Source organism: Nilaparvata lugens, chromosome 11 (genome assembly GCF_014356525.2).
Source record: "Nilaparvata lugens isolate BPH chromosome 11, ASM1435652v1, whole genome shotgun sequence".
NCBI lineage: Eukaryota > Metazoa > Arthropoda > Insecta > Hemiptera > Delphacidae > Nilaparvata > Nilaparvata lugens.
Window position 1 is genome coordinate 14,253,920 of NC_052514.1, and position 19,352 is coordinate 14,273,271.

Here is a 19,352-nt window from a genome sequence, read left to right on the forward strand (position 1 = left end):
TAATTCAGAGATCAACAACTAGGTTTTGTTTTCTGTCAAAACGCATGAATAAATAAATAACTGAAACAGAATTTCGGGTCCATTCAGAAGTTTCTCTGGAGATGAATGATTTGAAAGCGGAAGAGGAGTTTGAGTGGATTATTTCTTATCGAGAACTCAGATTTAGAGATTTATTTCTCATTCATTGTACAGTTCAGTAACAAGAATAACAGATTCACAGGAAAACATTGTAATATTGCAAATTTAATCACCAACTACAGTTCATTGAATCCTAATGAGGGTGAATAAATGGGAATAAATAAGTTTAATTGAGTTAAGGAGAAACATGAACCCAAATCGTCTAGGAAATGTATAGAGTGTGAAAGATGTCATTGTATAGAGTTATCTAATCATATTGAATTACACACTTCCAATTCTGTAACAATGGTTGGATCTAGGTGCTTGACACTGAAAAAGGGCATGTGGAAAAAATTGAGAACAACGCGAATGTTTCTGTAAATATGTTTGAGGATTTGAAATAATTTGCTGTCCTCTAAGTTTATGCTTGATGACATAGCGATCACTTATTCCATTATAAAGCTTTTCAGCTTGGTAATTGAAATTCACTATACTTTACTCACATCAATCTTGATTCAGGACACTTATTTTATTCTACACTCATCAGTTATACTCATCAGTATACTACAATCAGTTTATTCTACACTTGGAGCTTGACAGAGAATGAATCTCCAAAAATTGTAATCCCGAAGTGGATTGTTTTATTTTTCTACTGTAATAAATGGTGCTGCATCATACTGGAATGTACTTAGTCAATGTTCAATAAGAGCGGGGAACAGCTTAGTCAGCCTCACCTACACGCGAGGTGGAACACACTCCTGTAACGACCTCCTGACATTTACTCTTTATCAACAAAGTGAAAAATGGTCGGTTATGTTTATTCTGCAAGTCTGACAAATGAGTTTAAGCCAGATTTATTGAACGTGTAACGCAATAAATATCGGCGTCATGTCTGCACCAATCCAGGTGCTCATTGTATGATGTCTCGCTCACTACTGGAGTTACGCACCTCAAATGAATAATCGGGTTGAAAAGGTTAATAAGACGCGTTCGCTTAGAAATTCCCGCTGTGTTCTTTAATTAAGACGTTTTCGGTTTTCGGCCCTGCATATTGTGCATTCTTCTCTCGAACGCTATCCATCTCCCGGCAGCAAATTAATTCATTTTTCGAAACCCCACCACTTCCCTCCAACTCCTGGTATTTACTATCTACCATGAAACTGTAGTTTTTCATGCCAGGATTTTAATTTTTCAGAATTCAATTCAGAAAATCCAACAGATATTCCAATAATAGGGCCGGTGTTCTTGATAACTGGGATATTTTTACATTGATTTCTCCGTGCAAAACATTCCAGTGATTCCAAAATAAGTAATTTATAAGTAGGGGTATTATATATACAGCTATATAGCATACTTATACAGCATCAATGAGTCGGGGTTTCTCTAAATAACAATGTATAAAAGATATGATACATTGTACGAGCATTTTCTTTCTGGACGATGCCCACATTCGCTTATACGTGATAATAAAATGAGATGATCCGCTTATGTGATGGTTGACATAAGATATCTTGTAAGATTCCAAGGAACGACTGATTTTTTAAGCTCAGATATTATTAAAAAATAATTATTAATTTTGTGGAAGTGAATTTCTTTTGCTATGAGATAATAGATTTGGGAGACATCTAATCAACCCGTATATTTAAAAGGAATTTTTTTAAAGACATTATTGACCGAACGAAGTTAGTCGAAGATTCAAGTCGACGGTTTGGCATTTCTCTTAATGTTTAACTGTTTATATGTTTATATATTTATATGTTGCACATTTACGGCGAAACGCGCTAATAGATTTTCATGAAATTTGACAGGTATGTCAAATACCTTTTTAAATTGCACGTCGACGTATATACAAGGTTTTTGTAAATTTTGCATTTCAAGGATAATATAAAAGGAAAAAGGAGCCTCCTTCATAAGCCAATATTAGAGTAAAAATCAGACTATAGAATTATTCATCATAAATCAGCTGACAAGTGATTACACAGATATGTGGAGAAGCCAGTCTATTACTGTATTTGTAAAAGGTCTATAGTTTCAATCAAAGACAATAAAGAGGTATGCATCTTTAAGCTGGGTTTACACCAAATTTATTAACAAAATGGTTATAACTTAATCCTTATAGATTCTATTATATTGAACGGAAGTTGACAAACACATATGTTCATCATGTGTATGATAAGTTATTTTCAATCTAATAAGGATTGGAATTAATCTATAAGAATTGAGTCTAAAATTGTAAAATTGTAATCTATAAGGATTGAGTTATTAACATTTTTTTAATAAATTTGGTCCAATCGCAGCTTTAAGGCCTTTGGTTTCAATATTTTGTTTTGCAGTCATGGTATTATTATGCGTGCCCATCAGTATCAATATTCTCACATTCGAAAAAACTAATAAAAATAAACAAATGAACTGAATAATGCTGGAGAAATTATAATATTTTTGATTCTAAAAAATTGATTTTCATCAGATAGAAAGATCATCACGTGTCTGGATGAATTATATCATATAGAATACAAATTCAAACGTGAACTGAGTTTGTTAACATTTAAAACAGTTGACATCTGGTACTTGTGGATGAGAATATTGCGTGAGGTCTACTGTTCACAGAACTACTAGTTATAGAAAATAATTATTAGTTTTGCGGAAGTGAATTTCTTCCATATTGCTATGAGATAATAGATTTGGGGGACATCTAATCAACCCGTATATTTAATAGGAATAAATTCAATGATTCTGGATATTATTGATCAATACCAGTTAAAGGAAATTGATTGTTCATAACTTTTGATCACTGATGATAGAATTTCATCTACAGTAATCTCTCTCATTGGTCTTCTTCAGATATTATTTATCACCTTTGATACAATATAATTGCAGACGAAAAATGTCCGCAAATGAATTAATCTATAATTTTTATCCCAGAGTTCACCAGAATTCACCATCCTCTGTCATGAATTTCATTCCAGTCAAACTTGATAACGTAATCAAGCCATATCTTGGATTCCCTCGATAGTATTCTTCAAATTTATAAGACGAATTTGATCAAGAGAACATCAATTCTAGACATGAAAGGTGGGAGACTTGTGAGCATGTGCATGCTACCGCATGTGAGAACGAAGATATATTTATACGAATTCACCTCAATAGTAGGATTCACTTCATACCGTCAGCATCGCTTATATGTAGCACCAATGCTTCCCATTTGAACAATGCTGACGATTTGAAGTGCAGAGTAGCTACAGTAAGATTCACTTCATACTGTCATCATCCCTTTCATGTAGCACCAATGCTTTCCATTTAAACAATGCTGAAAGTTTGAAGAGAATCTCACTATAGCAGTGATCAATCATGGGAGATCACTTGATGCGAGGAATGACACGGAGGTATTTCATGACAGCCTATTCCATGACATTCGAAAATGTCTTGATATTGAAGCTCAATTAATGTTCACACACTTGGCAATCAGTCAGAGTGTGATGCTCATTCATTTTACTTTTTCACACTCCCACGCCAGCATTCTCTCTCTTTCTTCTCTCTTTCTCTCTCTCTCTCTCTCTCTCTCTCTCTCTCTCTCTCTCTCTCTCTCTTATATTTTCAATATTCTTTCCGAAGAATGGACATTGATATGTCCAAAGCTCCGCCAATTTATGTAGATGCATAACAATATAATTATCTATAGTTATTATAATATTACAAATTACTTTTTCATATCATATACAGTTCAATAATTATTTTCTTAGTCTATATTATGTAAATTCATCTATAATTTTGCTGTATTGTAAGCTATTGTATATAAGTGTATAAGCCAGTATATATTGTAATCTACATAAATAAAGTACTCAATCAATCAATCAATCTCTCTCCCCCGATCTACGCTGTCTCTCTCATTTCAGTTGCTTCTCTTCCTTTCTCACGTATTTCTTTAGTATGTCGATAAAAACTCCGACTTCTTCCTCTATCTTTCCACCTCGTTCTTAGTCCTGGAATGCAGTTTATTTGCAATTTTTGAGAAGAGTTAACAGATGACTCGTCTTAAGATAAGTAAACTCATGAAAACTATGTAGCCTTATCATTATCTTCTCCAATGTGACCTAAGAAATGATCGGTATTAGACTGCATGGGTGATAAGTTCAAAGTAGCTATTTTATTGATTTTTTCATCCATTGGATAATAAAATACAATATCGGAATAGAAGAACAGGCGCTAGCCCAAAACTTCTTCTGTTTCTAAATTTTGACCAATTACATGTTCAAAGCAGGGTTAACTTCACAACACAACTATTTTCACTTCAAAAATAAATACCTGGAATTCTTTGTTATTTGCCATACTTTGAAACTACAAGTTTTCTTCTTGTTTCTCTGAGATACGTTGAATTGGGGTTTGACTGCAACCATCTCTCCAACCATCTCATCAACTTCAACATAAATCTGACATTTCTAGCTCACTACATATCTCACCTGTACTTATGTAACCTTTCCTAACGAGTGCAATTCGTTCAATAAAATAATAAATGCTGAGCACTTGAAGTTGGAATAACATCACAATTTCGAAATATGCCAAAAGCCATTATTCTGCACTTAATCAAGTTAGATGCAGTTGATTTGCGCTCTTCAGCGCATCAGTATGTTACCTGAACATGTGAGCCAGTGAATGTCAGCTCAGTATATGAAGACAATTCATATAGCAGAATGAGAAGGCTTTCTATCAGAGGCTTCTTTGCAAGTTGGTAGACTAATGAATGCATCATTATTTTGTTTCTTGAGAGCATTATTACCTAACAAACATATTTTACAGGTGCATTCAAGTGTGAGCTTATTCTGACATGAGTTGAAATAGAAGGTCACTGGAGCGAGTGCCAATCACAAGCTATTCGAAACAAATCATGGGGTGGATGCAGAGAAACTTACATCGTCATTTTGTAATCATTAGGGACATTTGTAACATCACTGATCAAAGCCCATCCTTACAATGTTATTAATTGAAAACAAGCTTATAAGCAAATTGGAGCGGACCACACGTGAATATAAATTACAACAGCGCGAATCTTGAAAAGAGAACAGAAGAAAAGAAATGAATGAAGAGCTAGAACAATTTCAACTGCAAATGAACTATTCAAATCGTTCATGAGGAAGGAATGATATCAAATCATTGATTAGGAGATATTTCGGAATAAAAAAAGATGCTGAATTAAAGAAGGAAATCTCAACTTGATTTCTTCTAATTTCTCTATTGTATTAAATTTGAGAAAGTGATTTCCTCTCCTCATGGAGATATTTCGCAATAAAAAAGATGCTGAATTAAATACGGAAAACTGAACTTGATTTCCCTAATTTATCTGTTGTATTACATTTTTTAGAAAGTGTGGTGCTTTCCTCTTATTATATTCTTGTTTATTGAGATGTATAACTTTATCTACATTTTATAAGTAGGGTACACATCTCCATGTAAGCAACAGTGATATAGCGTCAGCAGTGAAAATTCCCCTACCCAATAGTAATTGGGTGGGGAAAACCTCCCTGCGAAAACCTCCTGACAAGGGAGGTTGTTGTGGTGGTTGGTGCTCTGTCGGATTCGATTGACAAGTGGCTGAAACCATAGGAATAATTATGATATCTGGGAATTTTCTATTTTGGGGGCTCCAGGACCCCCCCCCCCCCAAATACTTTCAACTTTTGAACGGCACATTTCTCAGCAAAGTGAAAGAGAACTTTTTTGTTCAGCGCCATTACATTACTGGATTTCTAGTTTATAGTTTTCTCTATATAGTTTTCTTTATTTAAATAATATAATTACTTTGGTTTCTAATAATTCATGCTTTTGTCTACCCAATAACCCAAAAGCATTTTAAATTTGTTAAAGACAAGTCTTAGATAACCTTCGACACTCTTCTATATGAGGACTGATGGAGGGTAGAATTTAGATATTTTTATATAAATCTTGTTTTCTCATCTAAGGCTTAATTTGTTCATTCTCCTCAGTCTCAATTGGAGACTTTATTTCGATTATATTTTATTCTCAGTTTCCTTTGGAGAGTGAGATTTCTTACCTTATTCAGACTATTTGTCATTTGCGTGAGCAGAGCATCTATCATTATTTTGATCGGGAGAGAAAAAGAAGGTACTCTGTAAAACGTATAGTACAGATCAATTGTACTATATAAATGGGAATAAAATTCATTTGTATTGTATTTGTATTTGTATTTCTGAACAATTAAAATAAATTTCAATTACCAATTACCTAATTTAAATGCAAATTTTCACCACGCTTTATGATATTACAATTTTCAATCAATAGATTACTAGCTTAGCGAGTAACTATTGTTTGAGGCAGCTCTGAGCCAACCGTGGCTCTATTTCTATCCAGGATAATAACTACTGAAGTTGAACGCTACACCAAAAAACTGTAAAAACGTCTTCGTCAGATCTTCCGTATTGTTCTACCGTCTGGTGCACTGCTGCTTCCTAATCGACTTTTTCTAGTGGAAGCTTTTCACTAATCAAATACACAGTTTCCTTTGACGCAGCTAGTTCTCACTGCACTGCTGTAGTTGGTTCCTTTCTTGTTGCTAAATTAATTAATCCACTGTCGTGACTTTGAGATTTTCAAACAGTCGGCCAAACACTACACTACTAGCAATCTATCTGGAAATTGTTCGATTCGTCGATACTGCTTGAAAATAAAAACACTTCACTTGAATGGGCTACTGTTACAAATTAATAAAACAATATTGAAACTTGAATTACCCTTTATTATTTAAAATATCTCAACGACTTGGTCATTTTCAAGTTTCAATATTTTTCATCTTCAAGTTGAAGATAACCTATGGTCGAAACTAGTCGTTGTGATATTTAAAATAATAAAGGGTGATTTTTATAATTTGCTTGAAAAAAGTATAATATTGTGTTGAAACGATGCAACTTCATTTTTCCATTATGAAACTGTCATGAGTTATGAGCTTGCAAGCATCAATTACTCGAGCCTTACGCACATCGATGCGGGACGACGACGGGAGCGGGACAATAGCATAGATGAAGGATAAGTAAGGATAAAACTATATTATCCTTGTCTCTGACAATAGTATCCAATAAGATAGTTTTATCGTTGAACTGTATCATGAATTACACATAATTTTATCAGTTTTCTTACCTTCCAATAATTGAGCTGGGAATTATAAGTGTTTGGAATGTCTGATAACAATATCCAGTTGAATTTCATCGATCTGGTGGTATCTCCCCACCTTTCAAGTCCATTCAGTGTTTGCACAATTTAACATGTTCATTTTTATAGAACAATATTTTGTCATTCAAAGTCTTGTTACTTTGAAAATTACCTCAAAAGTCGATTATTCTCAATTTCATTTTCATTTCTTTTTAAGAGAATTAACTATTTATAGAAATAAGTAAGCAGCCTAATTCTCAACTTATAACAGCTTCTCCCTTCTTCGTCATATTCTTTGATATAGGTTCCAGTAAATTGGCGGCACCGAATTATTTCTCTTCAATTAATTTTATAGAAAGATAACAAGATGTTTTGACTCATTCAAATACAATTAACTATGATTGAACTTTTTCGTCTACCCATAGCTTTCATAGTGATCTATCTTGTTCATATTTTATAATATGCTTCACTTTATTATTTTTGCTTGTGGTTTATTGATTGGGAGAACTTATTTTTAGAGAGATTTTTTTATGAACAATTGATTAGTTCATAGGATATATTGGGTAGAAAATCTTTCATGATAATTCTCCGATGCGTAATTCAATGCGAAACTAATAGAATCTACAGAAAAATAATATATTACAAACATTCTAAACACAGCCAAAAATAAAGCTTGTCATTCGCTCGAATCGTTGATAATCTATAACTCAGGAGAATGATGTAATAGCTAATAACATGGGAACACCATTTGCAAGGTGACATTTTTTGCAGATTCCAAATACTTTCGCAAGTTGACAACGAGCATCTTGATAACCCGTTGGTCATTTGCAAACTGTTTGACATGGGCCACATTTTTCCAATATCACACACAAAACCGGATTCCTTCCAGGCGAAGTTATTGCCAATGCTAACCCAGGAAACAGTCCGCCTTATGACATATTTATAATTATTATTGATCTTATCTCAGACGCATCAGCATCATTTTCAACATAGGTATTTGCTTATTCAATTTTGATAAGCCTCTTTTGGTCAGTGCGTACTTTTTTGTGAAAAAAATTTGGAGAGATCACACATTACATCGATTCGACTATCACATAACTTATAATTGTAAGAAACATTTTTGAAAATCTTTACATCATACGATAATTTATTTGCATATCCATGAGTTACAGTGGGAGATATGAATTACAATCCAAATGTATGATTATCCATATACATGATTCATAAGTATTTTATTGCTTGGGAAAGGTTTCTCATGTGCACAATAATTTTCGGATTTGTTCTCAGCAAGAGTGTGTGAAAGATTGAAAGAATTCAATGGAGATGTCACAAGGAAACGAAATAAGCCTTTCAGCTGCTGTCATAAATGCGGATCTGGATGTAAAAAGTGTTCAATTTGTGACATGCATTCTTCTTGGTAACGGCTCGAAGATGTGGCGTTTGAAGAGCTGTCATGCATCGATTTGGGTCAAATTTCCGTTTCACTGCTTCGTTTTCTGAATTTATTCTGACAATTCTTCAGGAATAAATTCAAATCTGTATGGAAAAGGGTGCAGGAAGAAGATCGAGGAAATGTTACTTGTCAATTCTGAGATATTCTTGTTCGTTCCGAGTATGCATCAAGTACCAAGTATGAATTGACGCAGGAAATGATTCTCCTTTTATATCGTCGTGTTATTGCGAAAGGGATGAAGGAATATTACTAGGGATTGCTGTCCCCATGAATTTTGTGTAGAGTGATCGAAAGCATAACAACATTTTCATATTAGAATGGCTCTGGGACGACGGACAATATGTTTTAATCGAATTATATATAACTTGAATTTTCGTTAAATAATATAATATAATAGGCATAAAAATGAATGTAGAAAAATACTTTAATAACAAAACGATGTTTTAATAAGAATCAGACAGGGAAAATTTTCAATCCACAGTTTTCCCCACCCAAGAGCGCAACAATTCGTATAATTGTGATAATTTTTCCAAAACTTGCACTCTTCTGATTGGTTACTATAATATTCAGTATTCCTAGTATTTCTAGTTTTCTGGTAAACCTTTGAAGAAACCTAAAAACATTGCCTTCCAATGCAAACTGTCAACTCTATAATAATTGGAGTTATCTGTTTGATAAATTCCACTTGTATTTTCCTACCAGATATTGATTCAAAAACAGCATGAATTACTCAAGTATGCGTTTATTTCCCTTGAGGTTAGATTATAGGTAGAATTTCAAATTCAGTCTTAACCCATAGACGAAGCCAGTAGTAATAATAGATTATGATGTTTGATGGTTAAGTTAGCAACTATAATTAATGATGTAGAATATCCATGTTCCCTCTGCTAATTATCGCCTTCCTAATTAGCTTATCAAATTGATGATAAGCAAGCAAACTGGGAGGAGGTGGGAGGTATAATGAAATAGAATGTGATACTTGAAGAGAACCAAATAAGCAAAAAGAAAAATCATTTGAAAACTGAAGAATAGACAGGGTAAGTCGAGAAATAGAACAGCGTTACAGATTTGTCACTTTTACACAATTCATTTACAATGTTTTAAACTTTTACAGCGATATTAAATCCATTTTCAGTATGCCGCCTACGCTTCAGAGAGGACAAGTCTCGCATCAATGGACAAGTTTTCAAAAAATATGTCCTGTCAGACATTTTTCATCGAGGAGAACTCGAGCTGTACAAAGATAGAACACCGGAAAAGAGAGATTGATTTGAAAGTTTTAATTGGCTTTCAAGCGACTCTTCGCTGCGAACTCATTTTCTGACTCGAACTTACAAACTCAAGAGAGTTCAGATTTGTAACTGAACTCTGATGCTTCATACCTGTGAATCTCATCGACTTAACATAATATTACTTAGTTCTTTTCCATGAAATATCGGCAAAAAACTTCAGCAACGTGGGAGTTGCAGGTCGAGATGATTACAGCAGAAATCGCTCAATTGAATACGATTTCATTATTATTCAGGTGTGAATTTTGAGAGATGTTTCATCATTGATCGAGTCCAATTGTCCCAAGTCCCAATTTAGAGATGTCATCTCCCACTCATTTTCTTTTGAATACCACCTCATGCCAACATCATTCCTTTTCCCAGCTCACTGCTCGATTTTTTCCTAATTGAATAGTTATTTTCGTTGCAACTTAATAGTGGAATTGAATATTTCAAGAGCTATTCCTTTGGCTTGCTATTCAGAGTAGTGTAGACACTTGCTAAATTACATAACTCTTTACTTGATGAATGAATTCTCTCTACAATTTTTCGTGTTATACGATTCATAAAATATTGATAGGTTTTTTCATCCATTTCCAGTGACCTGGCTAGCTCAGGTCTGGTGTCACCGGTGTCAGAGCTTTCAGGTCGCACCTGATCAATTTCAGGGCCTCTGACATGACCCAACTTGATAGATGAGTCTCTGTAGAATAAGCTCTCCTGAATTGAATAAGTTGTTCTTTGATGGAAGTGATCTTTTGAGATAAATAATGCCACAATCAGTTGCATTTCAAACTTCATACAAGTTGAAGAGTTTTCAAAGCAATGTTGTTGAGTATCTTTGAAACTTCACACTCTCCAAGTATCTATTAAATACTTGAGCTTAATCAATCATTGAACTTCGATTTGCACTTTTAATGAACTACATTCAATCATTGATGGATGTTCAGGCTCTTTATTGTAGTTTCATATATGACGATTAAGGAATGTAAGTAGATCGTTTATAAATCTTAAACATTGAAACAATAGAAAGATGTAGCTTATTTTTTGAAACAGTTACTAGAACTCCATCATAATTGATAAATGAGCTATGGATTTTCTTATTGGCTCTGATCATCCACAATAATAAAATTTATTATTATTATTAATAAATATTAATATTATTTTTTATAAATTCCATTTAAACAGTACGGCTTCGCGGATCAGATTTATATTCGTGTAACTCTCAGGATGAACGGTGAAACTACATTTTAGTCTTAAAGTAGCAGATTGAATTTCGCATACACATTAACTACTAATTTCTTGTGACTGATGAGACCACATTCTACCAACTCCAAAGTTGTTTCGAAATGAACGGACGGTCATCCTAGCAGTTTTCCTTACAACGCGAATATGACTACCAAAATCGAATTATTGTTCTCCTAATAAATCAACACACTGACCCCTGACAAATAGCGAAAAACAGCGTCGCTTGTTATCCTTGACAACCAACAGCACGGAGACAATAATCTGAAAATTACAATTCCGCGAAGATATGGTGATAATAGGCATGACGAGGAGGAGAAATGTGTTGTGGTGGAAAATGGCAACACTTGAATATTTGCGTGACCAGGCGCAAACGTTAACGGTAATTTTACGCAAACGTGCGCAGACCATTGAAATATATACGTTGGATTATATATCACAGAAACAAGCACTTTATAGATATGTTTGTGGGAGACATCTTTTGGCATAGTGCCGGTTGGTTACCTGTTTGGAGCTGGCAAGGGTGAGGTGAGGGTTTCTCGACTGCGCCAACTTATTAAATAACCCGACCGACCGCTTGCAGGCGAGGCGTCACTTATCCGCGGTAAGCGACAAACCTGAAGATGCCCTGAATTGTTAAGTACGAGCAGCGGGTGGTCGCAGCTTGCTCACCCGTCTCATTGTGAAACAAACCAATCGAATCGAACTGTAGTATTTTTGAATAATAACCTATGCGAGATACTTCATATTCAAGAAGTCATAATTATGCAAATAAAAATGATGTAAAAGGGGTACTATATAATTTATTTATCACAAAAAACTAGCCCTTCAAGAAGTCATATTCAAGAAGTAAAAGGTATTTCATGTTTTGAAACATTAATAAAGGGTACTGTATTATTTTTATGTATCACTAAAAAAGTAGCCCTGGATCATCCTTTTGAATCCTCCTTTCATTATTGTCATCCATGAATCTACCTCAGTTATTGGAATTTTATGGAAGCTAAAATGTTCTCCATAATAATAATAATAATAATGTTCTTCAGGTTGGAGCTATTAATTTGGAATAATTGAGAATTGTGTTAGTGAACTCTCAACTGTGGAAAATCTTTGAAAAATATTACATTGGCGAATAAGACCGAACAACAGTATCTCCCATTATTTCTGGTTGATTTTTCTGACATTTTTGCTCACGGTGCTTCAAAATATTATCATTAGAAGAAGAACCAAAAATTCTTGCACATCTGCTGAAACTAATGCTTCATTAAAATTAATATTATACTTGAAGACAATAGTCTTGAGTTCCAACTGATTGATTATTCGTAGCTGCATCTTTATTCTGTTGTGTTAACATTATGCTTCTTTCCATTGAACGAATAATATCGTGGGGAACACTGACGCTTCTATTTAATGTAAGTTAATTGTTCTATTTCATAAAAGTCAATTGTGTCACGTTATTTTTTTCGCACCCTGCGATAATGAAGCAGCTGTTTGCTCAAGACCTATAAAATCCTTTCATTTAGCGATTTTGCTTGCTTATCAAATTTAATTTATTACAATTGTTAAGATTTTTACATTAATTTATTCATTCCTAATCAATCTCATATAAGCGATAAAGGATCAATGAATATTATGAGGTAAATTTTGTAATATTCAGTGATAATATACTCTTCTATCATGAGGAATAACTTCTCAAAAGTCATGTCCTGGAAAATTGCTTGCCTCTTGTAGCACATTGTAAGCTACTTGGTTACTCAATAAAGTCATCAAGCATATCCTCAATAAGTTCAAAAGTTCATTCCCCTCAAACAACAAATTCGTGATTTCCAACATTTTGGAATCTGGAGAGAGTAATTAAGAGTAAAATTACAAGTATACAACTAAAAAGGTCATAGACTAAGTACGTAGCCACAAATAGACTCTGCAATGAAGTCACTTGCGTGCTAAATATATTCAGGGTGCTATCAGCATTACATCTACATGACACCAACTAATTACAGTACATAAGTGAAGCTTGGGAGTGCATTCAGTACACCAGTAGTCTCCACTTTGGGACTTGGGGAATAAGTTGAAGATACGCGACTAAGATTCACTTCAAACTTTCAGCATTAGTTTGAAGGGAAGCAGTAAGGAATGCATACAGTTCGGAGTGAACCTCACCATAGTTGTACCTGAACATCCTACGCAAGATGCTGTTTGTTGGCTACTTTGAAGCCAATTAAAAGTTGCTTGAGGCGGGAAGAGTCCCATGTTGCATGCCTTGAAGCATATTATCCAGATAGGTCTATACGGCTACAGGTGAACGGTAAACTCTACTCAACAATCGACATTCGCTTACCATCGATACGGTAATCAATTTCAGGCAAACACTCACTGCTAAGTTGGCGCTGTTTATGGGTGTTTAATTGTGATATACAGTGTAAAGTTGTCATGACATTCAGTAAGCTATTGTTGTCATAAATTGATGGTAAATTATTATAGTACATCGATGGTACACTGCGGTGCGTCTACGGTACGAACTCGTTCTGAGTTATCATGCGTGGTTGATAAACTACCTTATAGTTTCACTGTACTTTAATATCCTATTATATTGAGCGAGCAATATCTGTATATATTTTTATATTTGGTTTTTCATATTTATGGTTATTTTATTTATGTTCAACGGGTCTCGAAAACAGCTCTAACGATTTTCACGAAATTTGGAACATAGTAGGTTTATGATAAAAAAATTCGATTGCACTAGGTCTCATCCTTGGGAAAACTCGCTGAACGACATTAAAAAGATAATTCATCCTTGGCTGAAACAGCTGAGACTTTCGTCGTCTGTGGATAGTAAAAAGTGAGCGAGTGATTCTGTGGAAAATCAAAATATCGCATCCCCGAAATTCATAAGCTGACGTATTAATCGCCAGCTGTAAAATACAAACACGATCACTTTAGAGAATTGTGTTCTGTTTATCAATAAATAAAAATAACGAGCGAAGCTCGGTGCCCCGATATTCCTGACTTAATCGACAAAAATGAGATTCGGAGTGATATAGATCTGAAGATTTCAATAATTAAGATATTCACTGCATATTTGGATTGGAATTCACTTCTTTTCATTCTTGAATAAAATAATTTCAACTAAATTATTATGATTATTACATACATCATTTAAACAAATTATATACAGTATATTATGGTCCATCCAAGCTGAATCTTCTACTAACAGGCTATTAGGAGAGTACGGATGATTACAAGTACTACATAACTCTGTACGACATTTATTTATAATTGCATACAAATTCAAAATCATTCACATTCTCGTGTGAATCATGAATACTCATGTTAAAACATTTGAAAATATATAGGCTAGTTCCAGCAATGTCTGTCCGAAACGAGTATGCTTCATATGTTGTATACAAACGAGAATTTTGAAGTTTTCAACAAGAATGATGAATTATTTAAGCTGGTGATTGCTTTCAACAATGATTGATACAATCATATAATCTACTGGAGAGATAAATTGATAATGAATCATAGCAAAATTAATTGATTGTTTGAAAAACAATCTTCCCTTGGAGTTTCCCCTGTCTTCCCCAGTTTTTTCCTATCGCTTATTATAAAATATCGTAATCTATAATATGATATATATATATTATAATAATATAGATAGAGGAAAGAATTGGCTTATACACGTACGGGATAGGAAATTCACGTATGACTCATCATCACTACTGGACTGAATAACTTGAAATTCTGCATATAGATTCTTGATTCACCGAGGATGGTAATAGGCCTATTATTCAAGATTTTAGCACTTCAATTTTTTAGTTTGTCAAGTTTTTAATAAGCTCCTTGCGAAGCACAGGTTACCTGCTAGTCTATAATAGCCTAATACATGAAAATCCTTTTCAATTCTCAATTTAGAGTGATTGATAAGTAGAAAAGTGAGAACTAATAGGTATTTATTCGAACCAATATCTATTCTATTCAAATATATTTGATTTCCTAGCATGAATATTTCCAAAAATGCATAGGCCAGTCTACCGGCTTCTCGTTGATTGGAAGCACTGGAGAGCCCCTCATCCACACCTGAAGCGAAATGATTAATGAAGTACATCTTCGTTGATTTACATAACGAAATGCTACAAAGTGTGTCCCTAATTTGAGTTATAGAACTAAAAAATGTCCTGAATCAATTTTCCATTCTCGCAAGCTCGCAAGGCATATTGGATGAGTTATAGAACCGGTTGTATCGAGTTGGCAGATTCACAGCGTTCACATTATTTGTTTGGCCGTGAGGCTTCCAGTCTTAAAAACGTTGGAAGAATTTTTATAGGCAGTTAAGTTAGTGACCAAACTGCACAGGAGGCGACTATTGCTTAACTGAGCACCGACTATGAACTTATTTGATGTATCAATTTGTCTTTGTCAGCAAGTTTGAAACCAATGGATAGTTCCAACTCAAAACCTCGAGAAGTTTTTGAATACAGCGTGTGGGAGTCATCTAACGAAGCTGTTTAAATGTGACCTTTGATTCCCATGGGAGAAACCGTACACCCATCCAACTCATTAATAAGATAGTGTTATTTGAAAAATAACTCAGAGGAGACGATATAATTTCTTCACCGTTTCTCCACAGAGACCTCGATGAAATAAAATATTCATAACTTATTTACGACCGAATATCAACAACTGTCGGAGTCTATTAAAACCCCTTGAGAGATACTCAATAAAAATTCACATGAATTCTTCTATTCCACTAGGAATCTTTTTGCTAGCCTGAGAGTTTTCTCAGTGCATTTTTAATTACTTCTTTGACATAAAGCACCCCATTTACTCCAATGAGAACCCACAATGAGTTCTACATGCATCGTAGATTGTACTACGGTATGTGAAGTCTGCTTCTGATAATATTGATAATACAACAGGAATAACCCTCTACTATAATCATTTAGTATTTTATAGAAGTGTAGGAATAGCATTCATTAATAATTCATTGGAGTGTACGATCACCAAACGGCAGTTGCAGAAAAACAATTATTTTTTTAAGCATTAGAAGTTGATAGATTATGATTAGAACCTCTATTTTAATAATAATTTTAAAGAATTCAATGAACAAAAAAGTGACTGAAATTTGCTTTTGACACAGCCACTCTTTCTTGGGAGTGATGAGAAACTAGTTTCAATTCCTATGCAGTTCAATTATCGATCTCAACAGTAGTAAGGGTAGATTGTTGAATGTATTCATAATGGTGTAACAACCAAAACAATACCCCAATCAATCTTATACAAATGTAATTAGTTGACAAAAGTTTGTTAAAATGAATTATTATAAGGATTTCACATGACTTTCCTTAATTTTCATAACGAATGTTCACAAACTATCCGGAAATATTTCTTGTAAAAACTTCAAGTTGACAAAGTGAACGAAAAAATATAAATTTTTAACTTCAAATTTATTGAAAGAACGTAGCGAGTTCCTACTTTTGGCAAGAGACTCGAGTCGTCATTTGTCATTGTGGGTTTGTTTGTTTGGATGATAATAATAATATCGAGTGACCTGGCTGGCTGGATGAGATTTGTTTGGATAATCGACGATAACTCCCGATTGATAATGTAAGTGCATGAAAAATAAATTTAGTACAGGCCTACGGTAATAATTTATCACCTCAAATCACAAAAATAATAAGCTATTAGCTGGTTACAATGATGAAAATAAGAATCAATGCAATTTGAACTTTTGATTTTCCACTGCTTTCAATAGAACAGCAGACGACAGAATATCAGCAGCATTTTGAGCGAGTGCTCTAGCCCGGTGGGCTCACTAGTTGAATATCCACCACAATACTCACACTTACCACAATATCAACTTCTCAACTACACAAAAAGTGAATGGAACATTATTGAAAGATTCAATCAAAGTGGTGCTTGGAAGAGCTGATGAGAAACAGATAAAAGAAAAATACCCACAGTTATATTAGCAGGATCCATATTCAGCTTCTAAAAATGTGTGGTAAACTCAGAATTGTGATTGAAAATGATTTGAGAGAAACAAACAGAATAGGAGCATTCGAATATAACAGTGCTGAATAATACCACAGATCTAACCTGTGTTTACCTAGTCTATGATAAAAATATTCTAAACATTGGAATAGATATAAGATGTGAGAATATGAGAGAAGATGTGAGAAGATAAGAGAAGATGTGAGAAGATCTTACATTCACTGCTACACAGAAATGAGTATGAATGAAATGGATAATGAAGTGATGTCTACTTGCCATTGCATTAGCTTGATGAGATGAAGAGTGTGATGAATGACGGTGATATATTGAGATTTGATATGAAGGATGAGATATGGCCGAAGCTGTCGGTGATTTACTGTGAATTTCGCACAATCCTTGCTTGATCAGATATTGACTGACTGATCCGGTCCCGCGAAATCGATACTAAGGTATCGACTACTCGGCTGAACGGAGAATCAACTGGAGGTGAGTCTATCAGCTGTATATATCATCGAAGGTACTGTCCAGTATTTGTCTTGTCTTGGTTTCGCTTCATTGGGGGTAGAACCTCTACCTCTCTGGTCTCCGTGGAGGAGCAAGTCCTCCCTTCTTCTTTCCTACTCATCTCAACCACCTCCCATGCTTCAGCAGTGTTTTGCTCCTCCTCTCTATCAATTCTCGACCTCACTCTCACATAATTTCCATCCTTATCTTATATTTTTGAGATGTAGGATCAATCTTGTACATTCATATAGCTCTTTACAATGTCTTTCCTCCTCAATTCTTACAATTTCTATCATGTTCTTATATTTTTGAGATGTAGGATCGATCTTGTACATTCATATATTTCTTTACATGTAATTTCCTCTAAATTCTCACTTTACTCCACTTGATTTTCTTTCCACTTACAGTATCTCATAAAAGCATTGTAAAAGCATTCCAAACTTCAATTTGAGCCTACTTGAAGCATTGCATAGGATATTATTCTTTCTCAATGTTGTTATTTATCTCACTCTCAAAACATCTTATATCTCTTCCACTGTTTATAATATTTTCATCATAGACTAGGTGAACACAGGTTAGATCTGTGTGGTATTATTCAACACTATTATGCTCGAATGCTCCTATTCAGTTTGTTTCTCTCGAATAATTTCCAATCACAATTCTGTGTGTACCACATCTCCCGTCAGTTCTTAAAGTTCAAAAGTTCGCCGTCGGCTTAAAGTTCAAATGAAGTGTGAGATTGATTCAATAGAATAATAAATAATTAATTCTCTATAGAATACTGAGAATTTATCATTTTCGATGTATTTAAATTAACAATAAATAATATTGATGACGTTGATGATGATTATCATTATTGAGTAAATGTACGGTAACTCGCATGAACGTATATAATAGGCTATTCCTTATTAATATTCCTCTAGTTCATAACAGAACATACTTCCAAAATCATTTATTAGCTTCAGATTTCTATCTGAAGAACTCCAGATAAGTGATTAACTACAGCATACTGTAGTTATATTGTTGCATACTTATCTGAACTTTCCTGAACTTTCGGTGTAGCCTACGCTATTAAATGATTTCTTTTCCTATTCATAGAAAAGGTAATTTAATGAATTTTCGATACCCAACGTCTAACAGATTTGGTTATTTGAAAAATACCGGTACAATACAACAGGCAAGTTGAATTTTATTGTAACTTAATTACTGTATAGTGTACACATTTTGATCCTAAGTAATATTCCACGTATTGGTAAAATCAATATTCCATCATTCAATATTTCATCATTCAATCGATGACTAGAAACAACAACAAATTACATTCAACTGTAAGGAGCTGGAATATTGACTATACTTGTCGGTGATAGAATTAATTAATTATCACAAATCAAATTATTCTTGGAGTATCTTTTCGAGCTATGATAGCCTGAATTTTTAAATTTGACTGATTTGAGCTATAACTTAATTTATTCATTCATTTTTGAATGGATAAGCTTGGATGCCTTTATAGATAGCTTAGATGAAGAATAGCATAAATATTATAGTTTTGAATCCCACTTTAACAAAGTGTCTCTTCTCAATTTCAATAATGAACCTAATATGTTAGGAGTTACGTACTG

At 34.0% G+C, this 19,352-nt stretch overlaps 1 protein-coding gene across 1 annotated transcript in view; it reads right to left on the reverse strand.

The window, feature by feature from the left end:
- LOC111056375 (proteoglycan 4-like) overlaps positions 1–17,764 on the reverse strand; it is a 44,681-nt gene extending 26,917 nt beyond the window's left edge. Inside the window, exon 1 of the mRNA XM_022343737.2 lies at positions 17,506–17,764. Within this exon, the coding sequence (XP_022199429.2) occupies positions 17,506–17,508 (3 nt within the window). The 5' untranslated portion in view covers positions 17,509–17,764. The remainder of the gene's footprint in view (positions 1–17,505) is intronic.
- Positions 17,765–19,352: the final 1,588 nt, after the last annotated feature.